Source organism: Idiotropiscis lumnitzeri, chromosome 8 (assembly GCF_059441095.1).
Source record: "Idiotropiscis lumnitzeri isolate Australia: NSW breed Sydney's pygmy pipehorse chromosome 8, RoL_Ilum_1.0, whole genome shotgun sequence".
In the NCBI taxonomy this organism is placed as follows: Eukaryota; Metazoa; Chordata; class Actinopteri; order Syngnathiformes; family Syngnathidae; genus Idiotropiscis; species Idiotropiscis lumnitzeri.
In genome coordinates, this window is record NC_142398.1 from 23,230,207 (window position 1) to 23,252,899 (window position 22,693).

Consider the following 22,693-nt stretch of genomic DNA (forward strand, 5'->3'; position numbering starts at 1 on the left):
GTGCATTGTTTGGATTCTGGAAAGCATCGGATTGAGCGGCCCAAACCAAAAAATCGAGCTCGCAAATTTCTTCTAGCAATGCGGAGTCAATGTACACATTTGTGGATTCTCGGCACACATTTGCAACTCTGGTTACGGCTACCGATTCTTTTCACACACGTGTGGCTTGAAAATGGCATTTGTGACTCGTTTTGCCGCAAGAATGGCCCCCCGCCATCGTTGAACGCAGCATTGACGGATGTCGCGTGTCTTTGCAAACGGCACTTCCCACCACTGAGCGGCAAGAAATTTTGCGTCCTTTTTCAATGATTCTTTTTTTTTTTTGCCTCCGGTATGACGAGCTGCTTTCTTATTTTGCGCTTTGGCGTGCAGGAGAGCGAGAGGAAAGCGTACAACCCGCGGCCGTTCTGCAAGACGTACACGATGGACAAGCAGCCGCTCAACACGGGCGAGCAGAAGGACATGACCGAGTTCTTCACCGACCTCATCACCAAGATCGAGGAGATGTCGCACGAACTGGTAACGCCCCCTCCGCCGGCGGGCCACGCCTCCTCCTCCTCTCACTCGTCCTCCTTCCGCTCGTCGCTTTCTCCTTCTCTCACTCGGTTGGTCGTCTTCCTCCCCTGAGTGCTCCTCCTTCCTCTTCTTCCTCCTCTCGCACGCTTGTCATCTTTTTCGAGCGGTTAGTCTCTTTCCGACTCGTCGTTGCCCTCGTCCTTACTCCGCCTCCGTTTTCTTTTCTCCGTCTCCCGCTCCTCTTCATCTTTTCCAACCTTTCCTTCTTCCTTCGCCGCCTCCCGCACGCGCGGCTTGACGCCCCAACGTTTGCTTGCTGCTTTTCACAGAAGAACACGGTGAAGACTCTGTTTGGCGGCGTCATCACCAACAATGTCGTTTCTCTGGTCAGTCGGACGACATCGGCGGCACGCAGATCATTTTTCCTGCTCGGATGTTTTCCTGACGCTCTTTTGCGCTCCCGCAGGACTGCGACCACGTGAGTCAGACGGTGGAGGAGTTCTACACGGTCCGCTGTCAGGTGGCCGACATGAAGAACATCTACGTGAGCGCGCGTCCGCCGGCGTTTGCCCGATGGCGCGTGCCGCTTGCCAACTTTGCTGTCGATGCGCGTGTTTAGGAGTCTTTGGACGAGGTGACCATCAAGGACACGCTGGAGGGCGACAACATGTACACGTGCTCGCACTGCGGGAAGAAAGTCCGCGCAGAGAAAAGGTCAGCCGCAAGCGCGTATTTTGCTTCTTTGAAACGCAAACGGCTCCCTGGCCGGATGTTACCAAAGGGGCGTCTGAGGTCTTAGGAGCAACTTTTGACGTTGTCCGGTCTTGTCTGAGGCGCTTGAAATAGTTTTTTGGCGCAGAGGCCCGAGCAAATGCTCGCGTATGTCAATAAGCGGACCGCGTTGTGACTGGAGAGCGTGTGTGTGTGTGCGCGCGCAGGGCTTGTTTCAAGAAGCTTCCGGGCATCCTGAGCTTCAACACCATGCGCTACACCTTCAACATGGTCACCATGATGAAGGAGAAAGTCAACACGCACTTCTCCTTCCCGCTGCGCCTCGACATGACGCCCTACACGGAACGCTTCCTCATGGCCAAAGGGGAGCGCAAAGAGGGTGCGTCTTTTCTTGCCTCATTTCTTTGTGAAAAAATGATCTGACGCTTTTGTCAGAGGGGCTTTCATTTTCCAAAAGTACATCGAATGCCATTCTGTTTTGTTGTTTTCAAAATGAAATGGGATCCACGCTCCGAAGTTGCCTTTGTGTGTTGATGTTTTTGTTTTGTGACGCCGCGCAAGGCGAGTCCAAAGCGTCGGAAAGTTTCGAGTACGACCTGATTGGCGTGACGGTGCACACGGGCACGGCGGACGGCGGCCATTACTACAGCTTCATTCGCGACATCGTCAACCCGCACGCGTACAAGAACAACAAGTGGTGAGCACGCACGGCGGCGCTCGCTCGCATCATTTGAAAATGCCGTCTCTGCGCAGGTACTTGTTCAACGACGCCGAGGTGAAGCCCTTTGACTCTGCGCAGCTGGCGTCCGAGTGCTTCGGGGGCGAGATGACGGTAAGAGCGACGACTCGGCGCTGAATTGTACACCCACTTGGCCGCCATGTTGGATGAGGCCAAACGGAGCGGGATCACGTTGCCAACCCATGTCAGCGGCACAAAACTTGCAAGCGGTCATGATTCCATTTTCAGACTTTTTCCACTTCCCACCCGATGCCGATATCGTCTGCTACAAGAAGCGCCGCAATGACATCTTTTCATTGTTTTTTTTTTTGTAGAAATTGTCAAAAGAGACTCGATCGCGTTGTAAAATCAATCAAAACGAGTAAGCAACAGCGGGGATGCGAATATATGACGAGAGAACTCAAGGAAGCGGCGGGCCTCGGGACTGTTTTGGCGTACCAACCGTTTGTGCGCTGAAGTTGCTGCCGACTTCCAGAAAGTCACGTCCTCAACAAGTGATGAATGGATTTTTTTTTTTTGTTCCTCATTGCGGAAGTTTTCAAAAGGACGTGTCGGTTTCATGCTTGCGTGTCGATTGGAAAGATTTATTTTTTTTCGATTCGTGCGATCCGAATGAACGCGACGCCACTTTGAACTCGTTTGCCGGCTCCGTTGATGGGACTTATCTTTTCCTTTTTCTTTTTGTCTTGCAGACCAAAACGTACGACTCGGTCACCGACAAGTTTATGGACTTCTCCTTCGAGAAGGTGAGTCGCGTGCGTCTTTGCGTGGCGTGCAAACGTGAAGGTGACGCCTTTGGCTTGCCCCGTCAGACGCACAGCGCCTACATGTTGTTCTACAAGCGCGTGGAGCTTCAGGAGGACAACGGCAAGGAGTTCGCCTTTGACGTTTCTCCGGACCTGCTGGAGGTAGGACTCGCGCCAATCGGAGCCACGACGGACGGAACCTGCGTCGGGTTTCGTTTCGTGAACAAGAGCGAGACCTCTTTTGACAAACAAGAAGTTGCGTTTTTGTGGGCCGATGAGGACGAGACGTAAAAGTCGTTTGTTGTCACCGACACGACGCAATGAGAACCGGACCGCGTGCCAGCAAAACGCTTTTCCAAATATCTCCATGATATTGAAATTTTTGGGGCGTTTGAAGCCGCAACTCCAAACGATCGACGACTTGCATCGACGCCTTTCTGCAGACTTCATCGAATCGGTTGCCGAGTGTCGAATCTCGTGAGGTCGGCTCTTGTTTTTCTTTTCTTTTCTTTTTCTTTTTTTGTGACCCGACCCCGAAAGCAGACGGAGAATTGAGACCCGTCTTGTTTGTCGTCAACGCGCATTTCAAGGCAGAGGAGTTACTTTTGGGATTTAGCCTAATTAGTCTTGTCGTTCTTCAGGACTCTTTAAAAAAAAATCTGTTCAAATTTTTGTTTGCCTTTAAACATATCAGTGTCTTTTTCATTTTGCAACGGGGGGGTATCTGGTCACGTTGCTACTTTGACTGGATCTGTTAACGTGTGTCTGCGTTTCTCTTGAAGTGGATCTGGCACGACAACATGCAGTTCCTCCAGGACAAGAACATATTTGAGCACACCTACTTTGGGTGAGTCGTATAACGACGACGACAACGACGATGATGTGTGTGTGTGCACGTGCGTGCGCTCCATAATGATGTTTGGATGTTGTTGCGCTGCAGCTTCATGTGGCACCTGTGCAGCAGCATCCCCAGCACGCTGCCCGACCCCAAAGCCATCTCCCTCATGACGGCAAAGGTACCACGCTCGCTCGCCGGCAAGTGTTGACTTGGGTTGCTGACGTCTGCCTCCGTTTGCGTTTCCTTTTCCAGCTCAGCACTTCGTTCGTCCTGGAGACTTTCATTCATTCCAAGGAAAAGGTCATTAAACACGTTTTTGTCTCACAACGCAACGCTAAATAAAGGCTCCAGCGACGCTTGGTGACGTCGTTCGCCGATGGAGACGTACTCGTTTTTCCATCGGCGCTTCGTCGTCGCTCGTCTCACGTCATCAAATCTGACAATTTGCAAATTCTATTGCATTTTCACGAGTTTTCTGTTCTGCCAAAATGTCCGTTTAAAATTGATTTCGAGGTCCTCTTCCAATCATTTTTTTAACAAACCATCCATGAATCAATATGCCATTTCTTACCCCAAAATTTGTCTTCCGGGTCGGGTATGAAATGAAAATAAAATAAAGGAGGAGCTTTTTCTGGAATTTGGTCGTCATTTCGAGCCTTGAAAATGTTGTTGTTTCTATTACTCATTATCGGTATCGCTACCTCTTTTCGAGGTATGGGGACTTACGCTCCCGGTATCTGATGCCTTCTTTTGGCCGTTTGAGAATCTAGAATCGAAAATTTCAAATGATCTGTTCTCCTTTTGGGTATCGGCGACTAGTCAAGAATCGAGTACTTGTGTCAGTCCGAAAAAGAAAGTGGGACCAAACATCCCCACATTTTTGTTTTGACGCCAATATTTTCCTTCCTTACCGCAGAAGAAGAACAGCTCCAAATTGCTGACTAATAATTGATACGGTTACGGTTACGAGCCGTGCGGCCGAGGAGGTTTTGCTCCATGTGTTGTACGCGGCCAATATGGGAAATGTAAAGTGGATGTTGTGTGTTGCATGTGTCGCCAGCCCACCATGTTGCAGTGGATTGAACTCCTCACCAAACAGTTTAACAACAGCCAAGCGGCCTGCGAGGTGTGTGCGCGCAACACACACACACACACACACACTTTCTCGATGATGATGTGGTCCCTCTCCCGTCAGTGGTTTTTGGACCGGATGGCGGACGACAACTGGTGGCCCATGCAGATCCTCATCAAGTGTCCCAATCAGATTGTCCGACAGGTACCTTCCAATTGTTGATGACGATGACCATGACCATGACGACGTGTTGTCCTGAGCGCCTTGGTGTTGTTGTGTTCAGATGTTCCAACGGTTGTGCATCCACGTCATCCAGAGGCTGCGTCCGGTCCACGCTCACCTCTACTTGCAGCCGGGCATGGAGGATGGGTGCGTTCTCTTTCCCGCCGTTGTGGCGCCCCCTGCAGGTTATTGACAATGGCAGCTCGGTGATTGAAGCAGCGCGGGGGAAGTTCATATGCCGGAGCTCAGACTCAACAAATTGACACAAGGCCGTGCCTCCTTCATAAAACCAAACAGATTATTTTAATCCTCGTCCTCATCAGAGTTTTGGGATGTTTCATCAAATCAAAAAGCAAAGGCATTTTGTCAAAATAATGATTTTTCTTGTTTTTTTTTTTTGTTTGTTTTTAAACATCAAAAGCTGCGTTTTTTTCCCCAAGGATATATCAGTTGTCCAGTTTTTTATATATATATATATATGTGTACATATATTATTATTAAATAACACACAACTTAACCTTATACAAAAGCAACTTTCTTTAAAAAAAAAAAATGCAAATTTGCTTCAGAACAGTCCGTCTTTTTGGGGTGTTTTTTTTTTCCTTCCTTTCTTTCTTTTTCTGGACGCTTCATCTCTTTCCGGGTCCATACCGCTGTCCGGAGGAATCCGCCCCCCCCCCTCTGACGTCGCATCGTTTGCGCTTGCGCCCCGCAGGTCAGACGACATGGACGGCTCGGCGGAGGACATCGGCAGCCGCTCGTGCGTGACGCGCTTCGTCAAGACGTTGCTGTCCATCATGGAGCACGGCGTCAAGCCGCACAGCAAACACCTCACCGAGTACTTCGCCTTCCTCTACGAGTTTGCCAAGATGGGAGAGGAGGAGGTGAGCCTCGACAGAGGAAATGTGGGGGGGGGGGGCACAGGATTAGTGCAAAGAAGAAAAGTGCACAATTTATTTTCTTTTTGCTCGGGGGGCGTAACAGAAAACAATTGAGAAGCACAGCAATAATTGATGATTCTGTTGTTTTCCTTCCTAGTCATTCTTGCCGCTATGAATTTTGTCTTTATTTTTTTCTCCCCCCAAAAGAGCCAATTCCTGCTGTCGCTGCAAGCCATTTCCATCATGGTGCACTTCTACATGGGAACCAAAGGACCTGAGAACGTCAGTCGAAGTTTTTTTTTTTTTTTTAAATGCACAACGAGTGGCGCTAACGGGGGCCGGGTGGTCTCGCTCTTCAGCCGCAGGCGGAGGTTCTGTCGGAGGAGGAGGGCGAGGAGGAGGACGAGGAGGAGGACATCTTGTCGCTGGCCGAGGAGAAGTATCGACCGGCCGCGCTGGAGAAGATGATCGCCCTCATCGCGCTCCTGGTGGAGCAGTCACGCTCGGAGCGGTACGTGTCCTTTCGCCGCAAAGCCGATATTTTCTTTCTCGCGCTTCTTTGGGTTCACGCTCGTCTCATCGTGTTTGTGGAATGAGAAGAATCCGCCCGCCCGCGTTGATCAATCTTTTTTTTTTTTTTAATGCAGCAGTCGACAGCAAAATGCCCTCGGGCTCACGTTTCAACTTAATGTGAGCAAAGCTAGAAAAAAAGGCCCCTCCGGCGCTTTGCCGTCGTTTTCGGTCGACGGCCGACTAAAACGACAGCCCCAAAGATTGACAAAAATGGATGCATTCGTCTGCTCAAGATTCTCGATTCAGAACAAAGAACACGTTGAACTTGAGTTCCTCTCAAAGATAACTACGTTTCGCCTTCATGTCTTGAGAATAACTTGCCGCTAAAAGTGAAAATTTTGCGGCTTATTACGGCTAACTTTGGGAAGTCGGCTATCCAAATCAGGTTGGAGAGCAAAAGTGGCTTTTCACGCATGCCCAAAACGCACGTTGAACAAGCTAACGGGTCCTCTCACTCGCTTTGGCGTCAAAAACCAATCGCTGGAAAAGCGCTCTGTGATGACGCTTGATAGGATTCTCTTGCAAATTGGAGCTCATCAAAAAAAAAAGCTTCAAGCGTTGGAGACCCGCAAGGCCCACGAACGGCGTCTCCAGTCCTCCGACTTTTTTTTCAACAACACTCGAACCAAAATGTCAACTTTGTGAGTGGCTCCATCCGAGAATGGCGGGCGGCTTAAAAGCAAGAAATGGCATTGGCGGCCGATCGGAGAAGCTTCTGCGTTTGGTGTCCAAAATGTGACTTTTTGACCGACGGCGACGTGTCGGCAGACACTTGACGCTTTCGCAGAGCGACATGGCGGCGCTGACGGGCGGCAAAGGCTTCCCGTTCCTCTTCCAGCACATCCGAGACGGCATCAACATCCGCCAGACGTGCAACCTCATCTTCAGCCTCTGCCGCTACAACAACCGGCTGGCCGAGCACGTACGGGCCCGTCTTTGGTTTGCTTTGGCTTCCGTTGTGGCGCCCCGCTGACTCTGGCGTGTGCGTTTGCAGATCGTCTCCATGCTCTTCACCTCCATTGCCAAGCTGACTCCGGAGGTGCGTTGACATTTTTTGCTCATTCGCAAACATTTCCTGCGCCATTTCTGGGCAAATATTTGAAATTGGCCATTCTGCTTCCTTTCCCTCTGAAAAGATTCGGGAAGAGGGAGCCAATTCCCATCGTGTCGCCTCCTGGGAATTGGTGACTTTCCCAAATGGATGTTATTGCGCAATCAAAAGTGTTGCCAATGGACTTGCCGTCTTTTGTTTTTTTTTTTTTTTTAATGAACTACCGTCAACAAGTACTTGAATGAATTGTGTCATTCTTTTTAAATTGGCACCCAACTATTTCAATCACTTTCCAAACGCAACCTAAAGAATTGAATTTGTAGCGTTCTCGCGCTGGTAAATAGAAAAAAGCCAAATGGTCTACCATATTTCTTTCAATGTGCCAAAATGTCAAGTAAAGCAAACGTCGTCCGAGCCGCCCCCTTGAAAAATTGAAGACAAAAAAGTTGCATTGCTGAATGTGATTTTGTACGTGCGTGTGTTGCGGTCAGGCCGCGAATCCGTTCTTCAAGCTGCTCACCATGCTGATGGAGTTTGTGGGCGGTCCTCCGGGGATGCCTTCCTTCGCTACGTACATCCTGCAGAGGATCTGGGAGGTAAAAAAAGTCCAAAAGGTTCAGATACCAAAAGCTTTGAAAGGGAATATTTGTTGAGTGAAAAATTCCCCCCCCCAAAAAAAAAAGTCAGGTAAAATTCCTTGCAAACATTTAGAAATGAGCCACTCTTCTTTTATTTAGCGTTTTGTTTTTGTGAGCTCCAACCACCTGGAAGGTTGCATTGCATTGGAATTGTTTGCTCAGGTGATCGAGTACAACCCGTCTCAGTGTCTGGACTGGCTGGCCGGGCAGACTCCACGCAACAAGTTGGCCCACAGTTGGGTTCTGCAGAACATGGAGAACTGGGTGGAGCGCTTCCTGCTGGCCCACAACTACCCCCGCGTGCGCACCTGTACGTCGCCCCGCTGGCCACCGCCGGCCACGTGTGCAGAAAAGGGCTTTTTTTTTTTTAAATCCGTCTCTCCTCACCACGTCTCAGCGGCGGCATACCTGCTGGTGTCGCTGATCCCCAGCAACTCGTTCCGACAGATGTTCCGCTCCACGCGCTCGCTGCACCTGCCCACGCGCGAGCTGCCGCTGTCGCCCGACACCACGGCCGTGCTGCACCAGGTCTACAACCTCCTGCTGGGCCTGCTGGGACGCGCCAAGCTCTACGTGGACGCCGGCGTGCACGGCACCACCAAGCTGGTGCAGTACTTCAGCTTCATGACCTACTGCCTCATCTCCAAGACCGAGAAGCTCATGTTCTCGCTCTACTTCACGGACCTGTGGAACCTCTTCCAGGTACGGAACGGGACGCACCCAAAAAGTCTCGGAAATGGAAGTCGGCCGTTTTATGGCCCATTTGGCGCCGATTTAAAAAAAAAAAATTAAAAAAAATTTTTTTTAATTTGGACCGCGATCGACATGAAATCGAGCGGACGGGTCTTTCGTAACGGGACGCGTCCAAAAGGCCCAATTGGAAGCATTTCATTTCGGGCAACGTTGAACAAGCCGTTGTGGCGCCGTGCCATTATTCAAGGAAAAGGAAAAGAAAAAAAACCCGTAAGTCAAGCAAAACGCGTTTGAGGATGGCTGCAGCGCCGCACGCAGTCAAGCACGGCAGCCATTCACTGCAAACCGATGGGGGAGTGAACGGGTCCGCGAAAACCCCAAAATAGGACCGAGAAACGCACGACATGACACACACATTGCGACAAGAAAACCAACCAAAATTGCAAAGCGCACCCACATCCTCTTGCCCGTCTTGGAGTAGAGCTCAGCGCTGCCTCCACATATTGTGGCCTCATGCGGTACTACACCGAGCAAGTCCCAAATTTGCCCGAGCACCGTCAAAGCCCCTAAAAAACCAAAAAGCGGCTCGGGATTGTCGTGGTGTTGGTTGACACGTGTGGCCGTCCGTTTTGCGGCAGCCCAAACTGTCGGAGCCGGCCATCGCCACCAACCACAACAAGCAGGCGCTGCTCTCCTTCTGGTACAACGTGTGCGTGGACTGCAACGAGAACGTGCGGCTGGTGGTGCAGAACCCGGCCGTGACCAAGAACATCGCCTTCAACTACATCCTCGCCGACCACGACGACCAGGAGGTGGTGCTGTTCAACCGCGGCATGCTGCCGTCCTACTACGGCATCCTGCGCATGTGCTGCGACCAGTCGCCCGCCTTCACGCGCCAGCTGGCCTCGCACCAGAACATCCAGTGGGCCTTCAAGAACCTGACGCCGCACGCCAGCCAGTATCCTCGGGTACGCTCGCCTTTGCTCGCCGTGGCGCCGACGGAGGCTTCACGCGTGCCTTTGTCGCCCCCCGCAGGCGGTGGAGGAGCTCTTCAACCTGATGCAGCTCTTTGTGGCGCAGCGCGCCGACATGCGAGAGGACGAGGTGGAGGACGTCAAGCAGTTTAAGAAGACCACCATCGGCTGCTACCTCCGATGTCTGGACGGACGCTCGTGCTGGACCACCCTCATCAGGTCAGCTGCGTCCGTCACGTAATGCCTGCGCACGGCATTTTTTTTTAAGACTGATACCAGTACGAGTCCTCAATTCCCGAGTGGTCTCCGATACCAAGTACCGATCCCGCACGTTGACGTCATCCTAAAGCGAGCCCCATATAGCTCCATTTCCCTTAAAGCGACATTCCGCAAGATTTGAATTCCACCTGCGGCCGAAAAAATGAACTTGCACTCGCCTCTTCCCTCAAATGCTGTCAGTCCGACAAATGAAAGTGCTCAAGTCGTCAGAATTGTTTCCGAAGCAAGCGAAAAATATCAATCTAATTTGAAGTCAACTCCATCTTTTATGTTTAGCGTCGTCGCTGTTGAACGCGCATCCAACATGCTTTGCCTCGTTTCAGCGCCTTCCGGGTCCTGCTGGAGAACGACGAGGACCGACTGCTGGTGGTCTTCAACCGAGGGCTCATCCTCATGACGGAGGTAAGACGGACGGACGTGCGCGCGTTTCCTGGCGGTTCTGAGCGCAGCCGTTTTGTCCCGGCAGTCGTTCAACACGCTGCACATGATGTACCACGAGGCCACCGCCTGCCACGTCACCGGCGACCTGGTGGAACTGCTCTCCATCTTGCTGTCCGTCCTGAAGGCCACCAGGCCTTACCTGCAGCGCAAAGGTGAGCTGTCGTCGAGCGGCCTCGAAGAGAGGGGGAAAAAAAAACCAAAAAGGTCAAGCGAGCGCTTCTGGCTGAAATTGGAAAGGCTTTAACGACCTCGGAGCAATTCATCGCAGGAAAATGCTCTCGAAAAGCATTTTGTTTGCAAATCTCCCAGACGAGCCGTGTCCGAAGGTGCGCGTAAGCATTCTCGTTCATGTCATCCACAAAAAGGCGGAGAATCGTTTTCGGGGGTTCAAGTCGAGTCGTGCGCATCCCTTTTGGGCCCGTTATTTTGTCGTCCTTAGCGACGTAGTTGCGATGACTTTGAATGGACAAATTGTGATTGGATCCTGACAGGGGGCGTGGCCATATGCCTTATTTTACAAAGACACTGATTTCCCAGAAGCAAATTAATCAATAAGAAAATGCAAACTAATAGTCATTTTCCTGACTGAAAACTAAAATGAAACCTAAATCTATCAAATGGTTCATCTCGAACTGTAGCAGACAAACAGGAGAGCAACGTGTCTTCACTTGACTCCATCTGCATCCGAACGTGTTGTAGGAGCGCCCCCTGGTGGCGAAGGGTCGCACAGCAGCAGAAGGAGCAGCATCCTGGCTACTGAATTGAAGCAAAACGAAACAAAAATAACCATAAATGTTCATGGGAATGACATAAGTAAATAAAAGAGCAAAGTATGATCTGATTTTTTTTTTTTTTTTTTAAATTGTGTGAAGGCTCAGGTTTTTCTACTTGGCCTTACTTGCACCACCCGGGAACATTTTTTGGAGGTGGTTGTGGGCCAAGAGTTGATGCTGCCCACGTCTTGACCCTTTTCACCATTCCAACCGTGTCCATTTTTGCTCCAAAAGTTTCCATATCTGATTGAAAGCATTCCAGCTCATTCCTGTCGAGCTCATTGCCTGTCATCCCGAAGCGTTGCGCAATTGTTTTGTGCCGCCTGCACTCTAGTTGTCCACAAATGGCGACAAGGAAGATGAGGAAGCCAGTCGTGTATCGCAACCGTCCCGAAAGATGGGCTTTATTTATTTATTTATTTTTTTTTTTTGCAGACGTGAAGCAGGCTCTGATCCAGTGGCAGGAGAGGATCGACTTTGCCCACAAGCTCCTCACGCTGCTCAACTCGTACAGCCCGCCCGAGCTTCGCAACGCGTGCCTGGGTAAGCCCGACGTTTTTGGGCTTTTGCCCCCGCCGGAGCAAACCCAGCCACGGCCTTTTTGTCCATTTTGCGGCCGCAGACGTGCTGAAGGAACTCCTCCTGCTCAGCCCGCACGACTTCCTGCACACGCTGGTGCCCTTCCTGCAACACAACCACTTCACGTACCACCACAGCAACATTTCCAGTGAGTCGCCGCACGTGGCCGCACGTGGCCGCATTCGCAGTCGGCGTGACGCTCGCTGTCGTCGTGCCCGCAGTGTCGCTGGGGCCGTACCTGCCCTGCCGCGAGAACATGAAGCCGACGGCGACCAAGAGCAACGTCCGCCCGCCGAGGCCCGAACTCAACATGTGTCTGCTGCCGTCCATGGTGGAGAGTGCAAAGGTCAGACGCGTTTGCAAAACGCCGCTGCTCAACTTGTTCTTTGCAACGTCACGTCGTTCTTTGCATTTCCTGCGCAAGGGCAAGGACGAGGCGTACGACCGCATGCTGCTCGACTACTTCCTGTCGTACCAGCAGTTCATTCACTTGGTGTGTCGCGTGGCCATCAACTGCGAGAAGTTCACCGACACGCTGGTCAAGCTGAGTGCGTGCCGCCGCCGCCGCCGCCGCCGGCAAGGTGGGCGTGTCGCCAACTTTGTGCTTTGCCCGCCCAGGTGTGCTGATGGCGTACGAAGGACTTCCTCTCCACCTCGCTCTCTTCCCCAAACTGTGGACCGAACTGTGCCAGTCGCAGGTTTGCGCCGCCGCAGTAGCGATCACGCTCCGCCGTACGCCGCCATGAGCTGTGACGTGCGTGCGTGTGTTTCAGTCGCAGCTGTCCAAGACGTGCGTGAAGCTGCTGTGCGACGATGCCGCCTTCAGCGAGTACATCAAGTGCGTCCTGATGGACGAGCGCAGCTTCCTCAACAACAACGCCGCCTACGCCTTCCTGACGTGCTTCTTGCACAAGGTACGCACGCACGCACAAGGACAGGGCCACGACTTCCTTTTCCCGTTTTGAGGTCGCACCGATTCCGGGACGGATTCGTCGGCTCGCCCTCGCCCCGCCACTCTGATATTTATGGAAATGGATGCTTTGTTTAAAAAATCTTGGACAAAGATGAGAAGAAAGAATTATTTTTTTTTTTTGCAATGATTTTATTTCTATAACTGTGAGATGTATTTTATTTCTTCTTTTTTTTTTTCCCATTTCAACCAAAATGCTTTTTCAGTTTTCATAATTTCGTCCGTTTTTGTGAACCAGTGTTGTTTTTGTTAACGCCCCTTTTTTCCATGACGATGACGAGCTAAACGAGGTTATTTGATGACGGAAGCGTGACGTACATGAAATTTTCGTTGACGAGACGGGACAAAGTTGTTCGCGTGCGGTTCGTCAGACGCTCCAAATGGACGACCTCCCTCCCCAAAACATTGCAATGAAGTGCAAGCCGTCTTCCGTTTGGCCACGCCCACCACCGGGACAGCGCGCAGGTGCCGCGCACGCACCGTCACACTTCCCGGTGTCGCGTCTGCGCTCATTCGCCTCGCCTCGCCTCGCCTCGCCTCGCCTCGCGCGGACGGCGACTGACGAGACGCGTTTGATCGACTGGACGAGAGAACAAGTCGCCTGCAAAAAAGGTTTTGATTTTCTGTCTGAAAGAAAGCCACAACAGTTGCCAAGTCAAATGTTTGGCCTTTGGGAGCTTTGAGCGACGATTCCACTGTCGGCACTTTGATCTGTTTTGGAACGCGTCGGTCGGAACGTTTTTGCTTTTGGCCGGAAACCTTGTCTTCCTAAAACGGACCGAAACCTTTTTGGGTTTTCGGCGACTAAAGCGAGCACGAATAGGACTGACTAAATGTGACGAAAACTAATCGGCATTTTCGTCCAAATGACAAAATGTAAAATGCCGTGCAAAAACAACACCGGTGGGAACTGGAATAAGCTTGAAGCCGAGGTGTGACTTTGGCGTGTTGCGCGCGTCCAGGTGCAGGTGTTGTCGGGCGCCGGCTGCTGCAGCCTGGCGGGCGTGTTGGTGGCCAGCGTGCTGAGCGAGCACGGCGGCCTTCGGCCCGAGCTCGCGTCCGATTGGCCGCAGCTCAGCAAGACCGCCGCCATGCTCAACGCGGTACGTACGCACGTGCGCGCGCACGCCTCCCCCACGCCCACCGTCATGTTGCCGACATGCGTTGCGTTGTTGTTGCAGGACCTTCGGGCGTTGACGCTGTTGCTGTCGGTGCCGTCGCCCCCGACCCTCGACCCCGCCCTGGGCCCCGCCCTCCACGAGCTGACGGCCCAATGTCGCCTTTGCGTGCAACGCCGTGACGCACTGGCGGACGCCCACCGCCGGCGCCGAGACGATGGTACGCGAGGGCGCCCGTCCGTCGTGTTGAACAGCCGTCGTCAGCTGCGTCCCTCGTCCCCCAAACGAGATACGAGGGATCCCCCTGAGCGCCGCGCCGCTAATTTGGTCGTCTTGTGCTTGTTTGCGAGATCAGAGGAGGACGGTGCCACCCCCGTGAAGCGGCGACGCATGAGCAGCGATGAAGAGGATGATGAGACGCCGGGCACATCCGCCGCTGCTCCGCCGCCATCTTGTGGCGCGACCGCCGGCCCGCCGCCGTGCTCGGAGTCGTCCAAGTCGGAGCGGCAGGGCGCGCAGACGCCCAGCAGCGCCTCGGACACGGAGACGCGGGACTCCTCGTCCCTCATTGACCCGGGCACCGAGCAGGACCCCCCGTCCCCGCCCGACGCCGCCCCTTCGTCCCCTCCGGGCGTGTCCCCGCCCACCGCGGAACGGGAGGAACCGGAGCGGAGGGTGGCCGACCCTCTGGCCACGCCCCTCCCAACGGGGGAGGGGTCTGAGGATGTGCTGGACGTGTTGTGCAGGACCCTGGAAGCGGCTGTCGCCATGGTTACTCAGCTGACTGCAAAAGCCCCGCCCTCCTCATGACGTCATTGGTCGATGTGAGTTGACCCCGCCCCAGTTTGTTGCCTTTTTTTTTTCTTCTTCTTCAAAGGGCAAAGTGTTTTTGTTGTTTTCTACAAAAAGTGTGGATTTTGATTTGCCTTAATTTAATTTGGTTGCATTTTTACTGCTCGTCCTCTCTGTGCCACTTTTTGGACTTTTGTCACCGACGAGGCGACAGCAACAGAATGGATCGAAGTTCGGTTGCCTTGAGTGGACGTCTTGTCTTTGGACGCCAAGTTTACTTGTACATGATCCGCAAGAAAAGTCAAAAACTTGATATGAAAACTATAAATAAATATATAGATAAATATCTTTATATATATGTGTATATATATATATATATACATATATATATACATATATATATACATATATATATACATATATATATATATATATATATAAAAAGAGAGAGAGAGAGCTTTATCGGACTGTGGTGCAAATAAAGCCCTCGTGTCGGACCAGACGGCGCTTTGGAATTTCTTGACTGCCGCGACATTTCTGCTGTTGACTTTTAGCTGCTTGTTTTGTCGTTTTTCTTTTATTTCACACACGATACATCAATAAAAATCTTTATTGACAATGTGTAGTGATGCAAATGTTTTTTCAACCGCCACGTCTGTAAAAAAAAAAAAATAAAGTGCCGTCATTTTTGCCTAGCAACAGGCGCCGCATTCAACCATTCGTTTTATGTTTTTTTAGAGAGTTGGAGTTTTCTTTTTTTTTTTTGCGGGCGAGCAGTTGAACGTGATTTCAGGATAATGCCATATTGATGTTAGCGGAAACGCATTTCAAACGTCAACTTGCAGTCAGGAAGCCGCCCCGATCAACTTGAAAATCAAAACGTCAGTTTGTAGTCGTCTTTGGGAAGATTATTCGACTTTGGCTGAGGCCGCGTTACCGTCATGCTGCCGCGATCTCGCCGATCATGCGCGCCAAATAATTGGCTGGCCGAGACAGAGAAAGGAAAAAGAAAATCCCCGAAGCGTCAACCCCCCGCGACTCGAGGCACCGTTTCAGCCTTGCGTGCAGATGCTGAGGAAGGAAGAAATTGTGAGTATTTGGACTTGAGCGAGCTCTCCAAATGACAAACTGATTTTTATTTATTTTGAAATATTGACGACTTAATCAATTAGTTGTCGATGATTGCACTTCTCTGTTGTCTTTTGATGTTTGATGTTTTCTGCGGCTGCTTTTTTTTTCCTCCCCAGAAAGATGTTGGTCTCGTTCCTCTTCTGGCAACTTCTTCATTGTCGACTATCTTTGCATCTTTGCAAAGCATCTGCGCGTCACAATGACCGCGCAGCGCAAAGATGAGAAATGGAAACTAGTTATTTTTTTCAACTCTGACCCGAGTGCCAACACGCGGGACGAAACCAAACATCGTTGTGATTGCGATACGATTGCTTTTGACATTGTGGCTGGTTTCAGGATTAATCAAGCACTAATGGAGCATTTTATTTTTCTGATAATTGCTAAATGGTTTCGAGTCCTCGTTTAACTTGAACTTGTCCAAATCGTCTGCACGTTTTCCAACGTTTGCATTTCTCCCGGAAATCGATTTGCGAACATTTGCTTTTACTTTGCAAAACAACAACATGTTACGGACCGAACCAGAAACGGAATGATAATTTGTCTGGGTGATTTCTGCATTGTCAATTTGAAATCATGTCCCGTTTTTCAATCAAGGGATGGATATTTCCCCTTTTTTTTGTTTTTTTTTTATTAGTCCCTCAAAATAATTGACAGATGAATCCATTCCTGAAGTATTTTTCGTCGCAGTCCCACCTGTAACCTTGCAACTTCAATGAATTGGTTAGAAATCTTTTCGAGAGCGAAACTACAAAAACCGACGTGGTTGCACAAGTGTGCACACCCCCTTATAAATGACTGGAATGAATCCATCACTTTCAAGCTGGTGTGAAATGAGAATCTACCCACAGCGGAAGCCCAAATCAAGTTCAGCTGATTTTTCTTGCCTGACATTTTTTGTGGTCACAGCACAAGCGGCGGTCCGCAGGGAGCTCCTCCGACATCATTCCGGAGAAGGCTACAAAAGGATTTCCAAGTGCGCAAATGTTCCTTGAGAAACAATGAAGACACTTGAGGACATGTGGAGGAAAGGTCACGTGACCCGAAATGCCGCTTTCCCAACGACAAATGTAATGTGGATATGCACCACGACTCGAAAGTCGTCTTCATCAGGTGTCCGTGTGGATGGGCGGGTGTACCTAATGAAGTGTCCATGAAGCTAGCAAGTGGAGAAATGTGAAACGTGACGGTGCGGTGAGGAACTTCCTTCTTTGAGCTTTTTTTTTTTTTTTTCTTTAAATCAAGCTTCCTCCTCTCATGTGGAACAAGCGCTACGTTGTCTTCATCCTCCAGCAAGACAGGTCAAGGATGCTTTCTTCTTCTCATCATGTCTGTTTGTTTTTCACTCTTGGTCTGTTGAATGTGGTCGCCATGGCAAACTTGCTTTTCTATCTTTTTGCTCATAACATGCTAAATGTCAGGCCGAACACGCCGAACGGTAAGCAGAGCTGCAGTTCCAGCCCACGGCAGCACGACTGCCAACGAACGAGTCGCACCTTTATGTGTTGAGGTGGACGCGAGTCCCACGAGCATCTTTGAACTCGTGCGCTGAAATGTCCACGTAGCATCCGAGTGCGCTCCTTTCTTCTCACAAGTAAGACGAGCACGCATTTCAGAAATATGGACATACTAGTGCACGCACTAGTAGGATAATGTATACATTGCGCAAACGACCACGAGTACGTCCTCCTCTCTTGCTACTACTAGCTGTGCTGTGCTATGACTGCAACTGCACAACTCCTTCTATTTGTTCTCCAGCTGAAATATTTCGTTTTGCCACCCAACCGCCCGCATGCCCACGGTTCAACATTACACAATTCAGCATGAAACCATAAAAGTAGTGCATCGGTGCCTTCTTGTGGAATCTGCAACTGGGTTGAAATGGGCGGAGTAGCTTCATTTGGACTCAAGTAGCAGTTGCTGTCGAACGGGCCAAGTACAAAGATTGATTTTGTGTGTGCAGATGGCATCGGCGCGTCGGCACCTGGCGGTGGCGCTGTTGGTCGTCGTGGCCACGACGACGAGGGCGGCTGCAATCGATCAGAACATGTTGTCCACACTGGTCGATGAAATTCTACGCAAGTACGTTTGACGAGAATTTTGCCGGATTTCCCTCCATAAATCATGTCTTCATGCCTCTCTTCACCCGCAGGTTCCAATTGCAACGGTGAGTGCGGCCGCCACGATGGTTTGTAGCCGCTTTTGGAACACCGACCGTGTGGGCTTATTGACGACGGGGTCCGTCCATTGCTTGCTTGCTTGGTGTTCTTTTAATTGAAAAAAAAAAAAAATGGGCTGAGCTGGACCAAGCGAGCGGCATGCCATTTGCGACGATCATTTCAATGATTTGGAACAGGAAGAGTTTTGGTTGGTGTTTGAAATGAATGTTTTGTTTTTTTATTTTATTTGTTGTTGTTGAAGACATTGAGTTGGGATGATGATCTTTGTTCTTTGTGTGTTGGTGTTTTCTCGCCTCTCTTTAACTTTGTGTGCTCAAATTTGCCGTGTTGGCAGCATGCGCATGTTCAGTCTGGCCGTCAGCATCCCGCCTGGCGTCCGTGAAGGCTCGTACGACCTCAGTCAGGTGCACGAGAACAACGTGAGGAACAGCATCCGGCGGTGCGACGTCTACGCGGGCCGCAACGTGGTGGCCGCCACCGTTCTGAAGTGGCCCGACGTGACGTACCAATGTCCCGGGGCGCCGGTGCCGTGGCCGGATGTTCTCCGAGCATGCGGGCGGGAGTCCATGACGTGGAAGGAGGTGGACACGATCTGCCGTGGCGCCGTGAAAGAGAACCGGGCCGACCACGCCGAGTACCGGGTCCTCGAGAAGTTCAATAACTGGGCTACGGATAAGGACAAGTCGGGTCTGTTAGTCTTCTACGTGCTCGCAACGCCGTGCGACGCACGCTGCGCCAGCATCCGGAACGCCTTGAGCATCCTCAGGCTGTTGACGCGCATCCGGGACTGGAAGGAGCACGTGGTCGTCTTCTCCAAGTTGTTGACTGTCAAAACGGGCACCCCCATACCCCCCGAAAGTCGGAGGAGAGCGCTGCTCAACCTGGGCGGCCATTTGGGCGCGGGCGGCCTGGGGAAGATCTTTCGCTGCGACCGGCCAGAAAACGACGTCAACGGTGCCATGGCGTGCATCAGCTGCTCCACCGGCGGCCAGGTCACGCCTCAGTGCTACAAAAACGAAAGCGACTTGACGGAAGAGGAGCAAGGAGTGGGCGGAGGAGTGCAAGGGGGACGCGGGATTGGGGGGGCAAGGAGGGCTGGTGGAGGCGGACAAACAGGAAGTGGGACAAAGCGAGGACGACAAGGTGGAAGGCGGGGCTGAAGTTGTTGATAACCAACAATTTTTTGTTTACCCTTCAGAAAGCAGTTTGCAAGATGCTTGGCTAATGCCAGCATGCCAACGTGACAAATATAAAATGCTTGACATGCTGTAAAAAAACAACAAAAAAAACACCTGCTCAACAATAAAGCTTTCAGCAATCAAGCTTTCTCTTGCCTTTGTTTTTGTAGTTCTCTCTCCCTCTCTCAAAATGGACAGTGATTTTTAATTGGAGCGGCAAATTCATGCACTTTATTTTGGAGTCAGCCAATCCTCCATCAAGCGTCTCCAGTTGGTCCAAAATGCTGCTGCTCGCCTCTTGACTGAGGGAGCACATCACGCCGGCTCTGGCGACCCTTCACTGGCTCTCGGCACATTTGAGAGTCCTTTTGAAGATTCTATTATTTGTTTTCAAAACTTGACATTGTCTTGCGCCACCCGTTTGCCCGCCACTCGATGCCTCACGTAGGCGGTCCCGCCGCTATTAGAGGTACCAAGGACTAAGCGAAGGCTCAGGAGTCGAGTCTTTTCCGTTGCCGCTCCCCTTCTTTGGATTGGCAAGCCCCCTCGCTTCCCATCTTTAAACTCGTGTTTATTCTTTGGCTTTAGACTCAGCATGACACTTGCTTTTTGTTTTTTTGTCGTTGGTTGTAGTGTGAATTGCTTTTGCTCCATGTGCAGCACTTTTCATACAGCGGCGGTTGTCTTCAAGCGAGTCGAGTTGCGGAGTTGTCGAGAGCGATCGACTATTGGGCGAACGTCTGCGCATGCGCGACTCAGAAGCGGCCAAGATGGCGGAGACAGAAACGGAGATGGAGGCAAGCAGTGGCTCGCTGGGCTCGCTGCTCAACGGCGTCGCGCAGCAAATCTTTTACAGAAACAGCGAAGTGACGGAGCCGCTGTTGAAAAGTCAACTTGATCCAGAAGCCACACAGCAACACTTCGCGGCTTTGTACGACAAAATGAAGGCGCTCCTTAAGGTCAGAAACTCTCGCAACCGTCGCTGCTGTCAAGCTCAACATCAACATGTGACTGACCTCTTTAACGTCACTTCGGGATTGGTGTTATTTGTTTGGGTTTTTTTTTTTGTCTTGTGACTCGACTTCATCGGCCGATGTTCCGTGAGGGCGTGAGATAGCAAACGAATGGCTTCACCGTGAATAGGGATGGTTCCGGTTCTCCAGAACATCTTCCCAATTAAACATGCACCAAATTGAGAAAGGAGATAAAGACACAAGCACAGTTCGAACTTTTCTTTTGCAAAAGCAGAAACCGAGGTCAGTTCAGTTCCTTCTAATGACTGCATGTTGCTGTGTACTCTTGTCTCTAATAAGCACGTAGAAGCAAGGGCGTTAAACAGTAACGGACAGTGTGGTTTTGATGACAATAAAGTCATCGAGTACATTCGGAGTGTTTCGTAAAGACGGTGAGATCAATGATGACAAAAGTGACGGACTGCACTTTGGTCTGGCTCCTCCCCCAGTCGATGGCCGCGGCCGACATGGACCACGCCCAGCTGGAGGCCTTCCTCACCGCCCAGACCCGCAAGCAGGGGGCGGGCGGCATCACCCCCGAGCAGGCCACCGCCCTGGCCCGCTTCTGGAAGAGCCAGCGCGGGCGCGTCCGCGAAAGCCTCCTGGCGCACAGCCGCTGGGAGGCGGCCCTCAGGGGGCTGTCCTGGAGGCTGGACCTGCAGACGGCGGGCGGACGCGGGGGGACGCCCCCCGGCGGGCCCCTCGCCCTGCTGGAGCTGGGACTGGAGCTGGATGGCGGAGACGAGCAGGTGATTGAGCCTTTTGTGCATCGTCCTCATGTTGCTTTGCAGCACTTTGCAGAGATTAACAATTTTTTGATCTATATCGATAGATATAGTTGTTGCCTTTTTTTTTTTCAGTTTTGGACGGACTTTTTGGAATTTCACCCTCACAGCAGTAAATATTCTCTTATTTCTTTACATTTCCTTTTTTTCCCAATAGAAAGAAGGCATTTGCCAATTTCTGCTTTTACTTTGGACAACCCAGATCAACAGTTTTCTCTATTTAATTTATTTTATTTTATTTGAATGTTACAGACCAAACCAGTTATGGAATCGTCAAGAACTGTCAATTTGAAATGCCATGTTTTTCAATAATGTGGTGGAAATTAGACATTTTAATCCGATTTATTGATTGGTTAAAAAATACAACAACAGATGAATCCATTGTTAAAGCAATCATTATTCAAATCTTTCCTTGGGAATGGAGGGGCCCCGTGCTACTTTTTTTTTTTCTTCACGTCACTTGAGCGGCGGCACGGTTTGCTGCGACTCAAATTCCGCCCCGTGACACAAAAATTGAACAAAAAAGTGAAAAAAACACCAAAACTAACCACCGAACTGGCTGAGAAAAAGAAGTTGGTGCACTCTCATGGTTTCACCGATTTATGGTTTTGTTTTTTTGGCCCTGAGGTTTGTTCATAACCTATTTCTTATTTTTGTGCGCAGATAGAAAAGTATTGCTCTGCTGCCATCTTGTGGCAACTGTTATTAAGGGCATTAAATACTCACAGATGAGCAGTTGCCTATTAATTCCACTAGATGGTGGCAAAGCACAAAAACTGATGTGAAGATGTGACTTTTTCATTCAACAACGGAGGAGCTCTTCCCCGCCAAAATTCGCAAATAGCCAAATTTGCCGAGCTGCAAAGCTGTGGGACTTCACTGCGCTTACTCCCCAACGTCTCCTCCCCCACCCGGATTTTGATTTGCAGGAGTTGGACTTTGTGTGCGTGGAAATGGACGAGCACAACGTACAGTGTGTGCTGAACAAGATGGTCGGCATCCAGGCCGCCATTGACGCCGCCGTTCAGCGCACTTGACGCAGGGAGTCAGATTCGTGACCAGTGAGGCAACTCTTCTTTCTTTTTGTTTTTTCCCGCCTGGATCCAAAATGGCCGACGACTCGCCGACCCCTCGTCGGATTTGCTCGTTTCTTGTCGTCTGTCTGGAGGCGCCTGAGGACCGCGGTGCTCTTCGGTCCGGCCAATCAGCTTGCCGGTGTCGTCACGTCATTAAAGCAGCCAATCGCAGGGCACAAATTGACAAACAGACTGGTCGCCTTGTCATTTTCTGTACGTCGGTCACGATTTTCGAAAGAAGTTGAAACGACAACGTGCTTTTTCTGCGACGAGGTTGCTGCAGGCGGCTGCGACTTTCCGCACCTGAACGAACGTTTTGGGGGCTTTTTAAAATGGTTTGTTTCTATCCAGTCCTTATTTTTTTTTACTGTAAAATCCTGTGAATAATGCTTTTTTTTTTTATTAATTCCAACTTGAAGGCTTAATGGCAGTAACGAGGAGTTGTAAACCAAAATAAAATCCTATTCATAGCACATTCAATATAAACAAAAAAATCGCTTGCTCGGAAGAGCATCAAGTAAAAATACTTTGAAATCCCAAATGATGCTTTCCCTCACCTCTGATGGTCTTTGAAAGCATTTCCACTTTGTTGTTATCACGTTGAGAATGTCGATTCATTCTTATTCTTCCCGCAAATCGGAGGACGCATTATACACGAGCGCTGAGAAAGAAAACAATTTTTTTCGGACGCTGCATGTTCTTCACA

At 50.6% G+C, this 22,693-nt stretch overlaps 3 protein-coding genes across 10 annotated transcripts in view; all 3 read left to right on the forward strand.

The window, feature by feature from the left end:
• Nucleotides 1-15,246, forward strand: part of LOC148332871 (ubiquitin carboxyl-terminal hydrolase 34-like) — a 40,758-nt gene extending 25,512 nt beyond the window's left edge. For 3 of the 4 annotated variants that reach the window (XM_088302098.1, XM_088302101.1, XM_088302100.1), the window contains exons 44-79: nt 373-519; nt 846-902; nt 983-1,060; nt 1,136-1,230; nt 1,455-1,627; nt 1,810-1,945; nt 2,002-2,080; nt 2,680-2,733; nt 2,800-2,895; nt 3,516-3,580; nt 3,674-3,749; nt 3,824-3,871; nt 4,632-4,697; nt 4,767-4,847; nt 4,927-5,012; nt 5,581-5,749; nt 5,954-6,028; nt 6,106-6,257; nt 7,088-7,241; nt 7,314-7,358; nt 7,862-7,966; nt 8,171-8,318; nt 8,406-8,710; nt 9,340-9,669; nt 9,737-9,894; nt 10,278-10,356; nt 10,421-10,547; nt 11,604-11,711; nt 11,791-11,895; nt 11,969-12,093; nt 12,172-12,295; nt 12,366-12,445; nt 12,521-12,661; nt 13,680-13,820; nt 13,899-14,055; nt 14,191-15,246. In XM_088302098.1, coding sequence (XP_088158224.1) covers nt 373-519; nt 846-902; nt 983-1,060; nt 1,136-1,230; nt 1,455-1,627; nt 1,810-1,945; nt 2,002-2,080; nt 2,680-2,733; nt 2,800-2,895; nt 3,516-3,580; nt 3,674-3,749; nt 3,824-3,871; nt 4,632-4,697; nt 4,767-4,847; nt 4,927-5,012; nt 5,581-5,749; nt 5,954-6,028; nt 6,106-6,257; nt 7,088-7,241; nt 7,314-7,358; nt 7,862-7,966; nt 8,171-8,318; nt 8,406-8,710; nt 9,340-9,669; nt 9,737-9,894; nt 10,278-10,356; nt 10,421-10,547; nt 11,604-11,711; nt 11,791-11,895; nt 11,969-12,093; nt 12,172-12,295; nt 12,366-12,445; nt 12,521-12,661; nt 13,680-13,820; nt 13,899-14,055; nt 14,191-14,645 — 4,620 coding nt within the window. In that variant the 3' untranslated portion in view covers nt 14,646-15,246. Of the gene's footprint in view, nt 1-372; nt 520-845; nt 903-982; nt 1,061-1,135; nt 1,231-1,454; nt 1,628-1,809; nt 1,946-2,001; nt 2,081-2,679; nt 2,734-2,799; nt 2,896-3,515; nt 3,581-3,673; nt 3,750-3,823; nt 3,872-4,631; nt 4,698-4,766; nt 4,848-4,926; nt 5,013-5,580; nt 5,750-5,953; nt 6,029-6,105; nt 6,258-7,087; nt 7,242-7,313; nt 7,359-7,861; nt 7,967-8,170; nt 8,319-8,405; nt 8,711-9,339; nt 9,670-9,736; nt 9,895-10,277; nt 10,357-10,420; nt 10,548-11,603; nt 11,712-11,790; nt 11,896-11,968; nt 12,094-12,171; nt 12,296-12,365; nt 12,446-12,520; nt 12,662-13,679; nt 14,056-14,190 lie in introns of all 4 variants that reach the window. The other variant, XM_088302097.1, reaches the window with a different exon arrangement.
• A 1,766-nt stretch (nt 15,247-17,012) lies between these two features.
• On the forward strand, nt 17,013-19,218 carry LOC148332872 (uncharacterized). Of its 2 annotated transcripts, none has more exons than XM_088303057.1 (4): nt 17,013-17,056; nt 17,719-17,837; nt 17,908-17,922; nt 18,270-19,218. In XM_088303057.1, exons 2-4 carry the CDS (start codon nt 17,719-17,721, stop codon nt 19,093-19,095), a joined length of 960 nt encoding a protein of 319 aa, XP_088159183.1. In that variant the 5' UTR covers nt 17,013-17,056; the 3' UTR covers nt 19,096-19,218. The 2 variants fall into 2 exon arrangements, with proteins under 2 accessions (XP_088159183.1, XP_088159182.1); XM_088303056.1 differs by having other exon boundaries at nt 17,050-17,084.
• Nucleotides 19,219-19,817: 599 nt separating this feature from the next.
• LOC148332873 (COMM domain-containing protein 1-like) lies at nt 19,818-22,528 on the forward strand. Of its 4 annotated transcripts, none has more exons than XM_088303710.1 (4): nt 19,819-20,072; nt 20,576-20,875; nt 20,987-21,023; nt 21,841-22,175. In XM_088303710.1, exons 1-4 carry the CDS (start codon nt 19,860-19,862, stop codon nt 21,924-21,926), a joined length of 636 nt encoding a protein of 211 aa, XP_088159836.1. In that variant the 5' UTR covers nt 19,819-19,859; the 3' UTR covers nt 21,927-22,175. The 4 variants fall into 4 exon arrangements, with proteins under 4 accessions (XP_088159835.1, XP_088159836.1, XP_088159837.1 ...); XM_088303712.1 differs by lacking the exon at nt 19,819-20,072 and adding an exon at nt 20,079-20,369 and having other exon boundaries at nt 21,841-22,528; XM_088303709.1 differs by lacking the exon at nt 21,841-22,175 and having other exon boundaries at nt 19,818-20,072; nt 20,987-21,288.
• Nucleotides 22,529-22,693: the final 165 nt, after the last annotated feature.

Excerpts from the sequence above, each read along its gene's own strand:
- LOC148332873 (XM_088303709.1), top strand. The coding sequence starts at position 19,860 with ATGCGCGACTCAGAAGCGGCCAAGATGGCGGAGACAGAAACGGAGATG. Across the intron at positions 20,073-20,575 it reads AAATGAAGGCGCTCCTTAAG|TCGATGGCCGCGGCCGACAT; the intron begins GTCAGAAACTCT and ends CTCCTCCCCCAG. Across the intron at positions 20,876-20,986 it reads TGGATGGCGGAGACGAGCAG|TTTTGGACGGACTTTTTGGA; the intron begins GTGATTGAGCCT and ends TTTTTTTTTCAG.
- LOC148332872 (XM_088303056.1), top strand. The coding sequence starts at position 17,064 with ATGCTTTCTTCTTCTCATCAT. Across the intron at positions 17,085-17,718 it reads TGCTTTCTTCTTCTCATCAT|ATGGCATCGGCGCGTCGGCA; the intron begins GTCTGTTTGTTT and ends TTGTGTGTGCAG.